The 6,364-nt window shown below is 44.2% G+C and overlaps 1 protein-coding gene across 3 annotated transcripts in view; it reads right to left on the bottom strand.

The window, feature by feature from the left end:
• Positions 1–2,397: 2,397 nt before the first annotated feature.
• Positions 2,398–6,364, bottom strand: part of LOC139553779 (protein GREB1-like) — a 68,915-nt gene continuing 64,948 nt past the window's right edge. For 2 of the 3 annotated variants that reach the window (XM_071366435.1, XM_071366437.1), the window contains 8 exons: positions 5,842–6,003; positions 5,141–5,345; positions 4,792–4,954; positions 4,428–4,670; positions 4,044–4,179; positions 3,641–3,835; positions 3,277–3,415; positions 2,398–3,192 (listed from right to left, as the gene is read on the bottom strand). In XM_071366435.1, coding sequence (XP_071222536.1) covers positions 3,029–3,192; positions 3,277–3,415; positions 3,641–3,835; positions 4,044–4,179; positions 4,428–4,670; positions 4,792–4,954; positions 5,141–5,345; positions 5,842–6,003 — 1,407 coding nt within the window. In that variant the 3' untranslated portion in view covers positions 2,398–3,028. The remainder of the gene's footprint in view (positions 3,193–3,276; positions 3,416–3,640; positions 3,836–4,043; positions 4,180–4,427; positions 4,671–4,791; positions 4,955–5,140; positions 5,346–5,841; positions 6,004–6,364) is intronic. The other variant, XM_071366436.1, reaches the window with a different exon arrangement.

Below are 6,364 nucleotides of genomic sequence, written 5' to 3'. Positions count from 1 at the left end.
TCTGTCTGTCCATGATATGATAGAGAGAGATGAGAGAGAGAAAAACAGAGAGAGAGTGAGTGACTGAAGACAGACAGAGGTAGGCATACACAGACAGGCAGACAGATACAGACGGACAGACAGACAGACAAGCAGGCGGACAGACAGACAGGCCACCGTACCCAGGACCAGTTGGGACTGGCGTTGTTGCAGAATTTTTCCAGATGTTCCTCTGGGGTCATGATTCCATGACACGGCTTGATCCCCACTCAGGTATACGATCCAAAAGGTGTGTTTCTGTGTTAAAAACCGGGTGATCCGACTGAAGTGTGTTTTAGATACTTGGTGATCCGACGGACAAGTGTGTTCTGACGTTAGTTAAATAAAGGTTAAATAAAAAAAATAAAAAACAGTTGAAGCACGTAGTGATCCCAGCGATTCTGTGTAAGACTGTAATACTCTGTTCGTTCTCACTTGTCAAACTGTCTATATAGTGTTTCTGGAGATGTTGTGGGACTCATTTTACCCAGCGTGTTCTGAGAACCGCGTTCCAAAGATAAACGTTAGAGGACCAACCAGATCTGATCCCAGCTCCTTTAAAAGGCTAGGACAACACACACACACCCCTGTTAACTCTGTAATACTAAGGTTAGGGTTAAGTTTAGGCATTAACTCTGTAATACTAAGGTTAGGGTTAAGTTTAGGCATTAACTCTGTAATACTAAGTTTAGGCATGAACTAAGAATGGTTAAGGTAAGGGTTAAGGTTTGGGATCGGCTTACAATAAAAATATAAAAAATTACTTTCTATCGCTGGATTTGAACATGCAACTTTTTGCACCAGAGGCAGATGTTTAAATCTGAAACCTACTTAAAGGTAACAGCGATAACTGTTGCCACTATTGGCCGGTTTCCATGTCATCTCCCAACATCTTCTGGCTTGGATGGACGTCTAATACGATCTTGTATCACAGGTGACCTGGCTGCTCAATGCCTGCTCTATACCCTCTGGATCAAAGGCTGCTAGACAGGTAGGTCAGCTCAACATGTCCCTCCAACCCAGGATACACAGCTCAATTGAATGGCCATAGATGTCCCTGTCTGCCCCTTTGGACCCCCCGCCCTAGCTAGTACAGAACTGCACCATGTCTCACCACTATCTACTGCAGGGGTACACTACTGTATAGCTACAGTAGGTCACAAGACTCTTACATAATGACAGATTCTCTTAGTGATTCGCTAAGAGGAAAAACTTAACTCAGGTGTGGACACTGTTGCTCATAGGAGCTAGCCAACAAGACAACTACAGTAACACAATCTCTTCAAACTGAAGTTGGAAAGACTGGAAATTAGCTGTGTTTCGTTTGACCTTTTATCAATTTATATATTTTTGTACATATATATATATATATTCATAAAAATGATGCCAACTGATTCATGATTTTGACGTGCTGAGAAACTCTGCCTGCCTGTCTGTCTCGTCCCGACTCCCAACACGTTCTTCGCTATGGGACAGCAGGAGATCAAATTTGAATATTGAAACAATGTTGCAAATGTCAGAGAGACAGACAGCAAGGTTTATACAAATCTCTACTGTTGAAAACTAAATGTTAATCTAAAAGATAATGTCTATATGCTTTTTGTACTGAAAATAAAGTTCATAATTTTCTTGGCTGGGTTGATGAGACAATGGATTGCGCAGTCAGATGGAACAGAGTAAAAAGCCATTTTAAAGTCATAGATGTAGCCAGTGGCAATTTGTGGAATAGACACCGGCTGGAATGCGGTTTTAACCTATCAGCATTCAGGATTAGACCCCACCCGTTGTATAATACTGTATAACTACAGTAGGCCACAAGACTCTTACATAATGACAGGTTCTCTTAGTGATTCGCTAAGAGGAAAACTTAGGTGTAAGGTAACACTGTTAGGTGTCAGTAAGGCACATTTCAATTGGACTTGATTTATTGTTCTCATCTGTCCTCAACTTGAGCCCAGTGGCAATAGCTTCCATTGACTGTCAGTTTAAATGTCTAGTGTGTGCTGCCCTCTGCTGGCCACAGATAGTGTCGAGTCTCCTATGTGTCGCAAAAAGAATACGAAGGGGGGGAATAAAGAGGGAGACACCACCCCCTAGTGGTGGGAAACGAGAGTTGCAGTGAGAGATGTGTGAAGTGCAGTGAGTCAATGTGGGTGCATAGGCTTTTGTTCCAGCCCTGCATCAACTATTCCTGGTCCAGACTACAGCCTGTATTTAGTTGATTATTTGAAACAGGTGTGTTAGTGCTGGGCTGGAATGAAAGCCTGCACTCCGAGTGGCTCTCTAGGACCTGATGGTAAAAAACATAATTCAGAAGAGCACCAACCTGGACGGATGTACAACATAACCAACAGCAGATACTGTAAAATAGATTGAGACTGTTTTCAGAATATGTACATTTATACATTGTAAAACATACAGTACACAGGCCATTGTGTCTATAGAACATGACAACATCAATTCAAGTTTCTCAACATATTGATAATCAAGAGACCACAAACACGGAGCGTCAGAAATGAGAGCCACATACACATGAGAGTCCTCACGTAACACCTCTTAAAGAACACTGGTGTGAAATCACTACAGAGAACATCTTCTTTTACATAGATAAGTACTTTTTACATGACACAAAACTGTCAAAATATATGCAAAATATTTAATCATTGTATATCACAAAAAATATCTATTAAAAAATCGATACCTCATTAACTACAATAAGAATGGTGGAATGTACTGTGGAATGATGACGTGTAACAAATCACAACAGAGAGGTGGAGGGCTGATTGGAGTATTGTAGTATTGTAGTAAATACCACAGCAATGCTACAGTAAACAGAGCCATACCAGTCGCAGACTCATAGCTATATTCACTAGCAGCTACTCTCTGCATGGGTTATTGGCTTGATCCACCAGAAGAGTACAGACAGTTTTTGGCTTTCTGTTTTGAACCTACAGCAGGGTTCAAGATGAGGGGTACGGCTTGAGATTCATGGGTTTAGGAGTAGGGGGGTTCATATATGTTTCCCTGTGAGGAAGAAGAGGGGCCGGTCCTCTTTAGCGTTGGCTGTCTGGAACTCGTCACTCAGCCGGAACCTCCACTCGTCCTCGAGCTCCAGCCTCACCACTGTCTGTCTCAGAGAGCTACGGTCAGCACATATCACACACAGAACCGCCCCTGTAGGAGGGAACAGAAAATACCGTTGAAGAAGTGATGACTTCTCTGTGTGTAGTCTGCCTGCATGGGTCTGTGTACGTTTACCTTTGAGGAAGTGAAAGTTCTTTAGGAATCCTGGCGTGACGAAGGAATCCCAGAAGCAGAGCAGCAGGCCGCTGAACAGCAGCCCTGTAGTACAGATGTTGATGGAGCGAGGTCTGGAACTCACAAAACACACCGTCACCTGGAGAGAGAGAGAGAGAGAGAGGGGGGGGGGGGGGAGGAAAGGATAGAGGGAAGGAAGGAGAAATGGAGGGAAAGAGAGATGCCCCAATGACTGATCTGACATCAAAACAATCACATATGTATTTGTGTGTGTGTGTGTGTGTGTGTGTGTGTGTGTGTGTGTGTGTGTGTGTGTGTGTGTGTGTGTGTGTGTGTGTGTGTGTGTGTGTGTGTGTGTGTGTACCTCCGGCCCCAGGTTGAGGTAGCAGTCTACAGACAGTATGGGGTGTGTGTAGTTGCATGTGCTAAGGGGGAACAGGCTAGAGTGTTGCAGGTATTTCTCCAGCAGTAGCTGTGCAGGCGTGGCCAGGAATGGATGCTTGCTGTCCGGGGCACAGATATACTGAGACGGCTGGACCGAGGTGGGGACGTCAGTCATCTGAAACCACACATTATATCAACATTACAATGGTCCTAGCATGAACGTTACAACAACATTACAACTGAGACATCACATTACAGAGGGATATGAATCGATCCCTGCGGAACACCACATTTGATTTGAAGAAGATGTTGTGAGTGTATGTGTGTGTGTGGTTGTGTGTGTGTGTGTGTGTGGTTGTGTGTGGGTGTGTGTAAGACTGTACCTTGTTCTTGATGATGAAGGTGTGGTATCCTCCAATAGAGATCTGTTTCTTCATCACACTGAAGTTGTTGAAACGACAGATGAGCAGACCAGCACTGTGGACTCGCAGGGTGAAGTCCACATCATCACACGTAAACCTGAGGAGGAAGAGGAGGAGAGGGGGAAGAGAGGAAGAGAGGAGAGAGGGAGAAGAAGAGCGAAGGGAAAGAGAAGAGGCAGAGAGAAAGAGTGAGGGATGGTTCACATAGAAACCATGTCAACCTGCCACCACACTCTTCTTCTAAAACAAATGACTTTTCTAAAGTCAAGAGTCTGTCCTCTCTAATCCATTCTGGTTGTACAGGACTATTCTAGCATATTATTCAATTCTATTCTACTGTCTCACCTGTTCTGGTTGAACTGGATGCCCTGGGTCAGGTCCACGTTTAGAAGCAGGAAGTCGTGGAGGTGTCCTCTGGAGAAAGGCTCTCTGTGACGAGCTCCTCCCCCTGACCCCTGACCCTGACCTGGGGAGTGACTGCTCCACTTCCTGATCCCACAGAGGCCAAACTGTGTGAGGTCAGGACACGCCTCCATGTGCTGCAGCACCTGCTTCAGAGACACACTCCTCTCTACAGGGCCTGAGGTACTGGAAGAGAGAAAGAGAGGATTACAGAGCTTAGCAAGGACAACAACGAATTGTGTTGTTGTGTGTGTAGCTGAGAATCATTCCTTGTCGTGTGTATGTGTGTGTGAGTGTGACTGTATACCTGTGTGAGTCCAGGTCCACAGCGTTCCACATGACGCAGGAGTCGTCAGAGAGGATGATGAAGGGCCAGACGTCGGCTGGCGGCCCTCCTCCCTCCACCCTTCGGCTGCGTTCCAGCTCCAGGTTGTTATAGGACAGCTCCTTGATCAGGAAGTGGGCCGCACCTGGGGGAGGGGACAGGGGTCAGAGAGGGAGACATTGTCTCTGTATCTCATAATGTATGTTAGTTTGTTTGTTTGTGTGGGGGGAGAGGGTGAGAGATAGATGAAGGGAGAGGGAGTGAGAGAGAGAGTGAGAGAATGAGTGAGTTATTGAGAAAGAGAGTGGAGCTGGAGGTGGTTATAGCGCACCGAGCCCGGCTCCATTGAAGATGGTGGGCAGCACCAGCATAATGTGGTTGGGCCAGTACTTCTTATAGACAGCCATCTCATACTCCTTGATGACCAGGATGTGGAGGTGGGCCGCCCCATCCATGGCGTGGTACAGGTTGAACAGGCCATGCTCATGACGACCTGTTGTTGGGGTGAAGATGGGACTCTTGATACAGTCTGGGTTCTGATAGGGGAACGAGAAACATATACACGTTTAAGTGGGTTCCGCAAAGATTTGATCTTCTCAGGGTTTCTATACTATGTATTATGTTGACTGTATATGTTAGTGGAGGTTTCAGATGTGGAAGTATTATAGGAAATAAATAAATAAATAAATAAATGAATAAAAAGTAGGAGAGGAAAAATAGGCTCTTGGGAGCTCCCTGGTGGTGAGATTATGCAGTGCATCCTCACTTCACTGATTGTGGGTTTGAGGAAGGGGTTAGTAGTGTACTGCTATGGTTCGATTCTCTACTCTTCTCCTTGACATGTGTACCTGCTCAATCCCCCTAGCAGATTTAAAGGCACTGGATTGCTGTAATGAGTTAGCACCCTATTTCTTAAACCAATCCATTTATTTCACATCCATAAAGGGGAGTGAATGAGTGCACACCTCAGGAAGAAGGGTAGAGAATGGGTATCACGGTTAGTATTAAGGGTAAGGGGCTTAGTTAGATTACCCAATCGGAGGCGAGGGGCAGTCTCATGCTCTCTAGTTGGCCTCCTGGTTGGCTGAAGCTGAAGTGGTGTTGTTTAGACTTGGGGATGATGAAGTAGAGCTGGATCTCCTCCCCCAGCAGCAGGTGGGAGAAGGTGAAGGCATGCAGGGTCGACTCATACATCTACACATATACAATACACAAATAGAATACATTATCATACATCTACACATATACAATACACAAATAGAATACATTATCATACATCTACACATATACAATACATTATCATACATCTACACATATACAATACACAAATAGAATACATTATCATACATCTACACATATACAATACACAAAGAAAATACATTATTATACATCTACACAAATAAAACATCATTATACATCTACACATGTAGAATAAACATATATAACACATTATCATACATATACACATATAGAATACATGATCATGCATCTACACATATAAATTCATGATTGTACATTTACACATATAGAATACATTATCATACATCTACACAAA

Source organism: Salvelinus alpinus, chromosome 25 (assembly GCF_045679555.1).
Source record: "Salvelinus alpinus chromosome 25, SLU_Salpinus.1, whole genome shotgun sequence".
Lineage (NCBI taxonomy): Eukaryota > Metazoa > Chordata > Actinopteri > Salmoniformes > Salmonidae > Salvelinus > Salvelinus alpinus.
The sequence above is the reverse complement of the archived record's forward strand: the minus strand, read 5'-3'. Positions and strand labels throughout refer to the sequence as shown.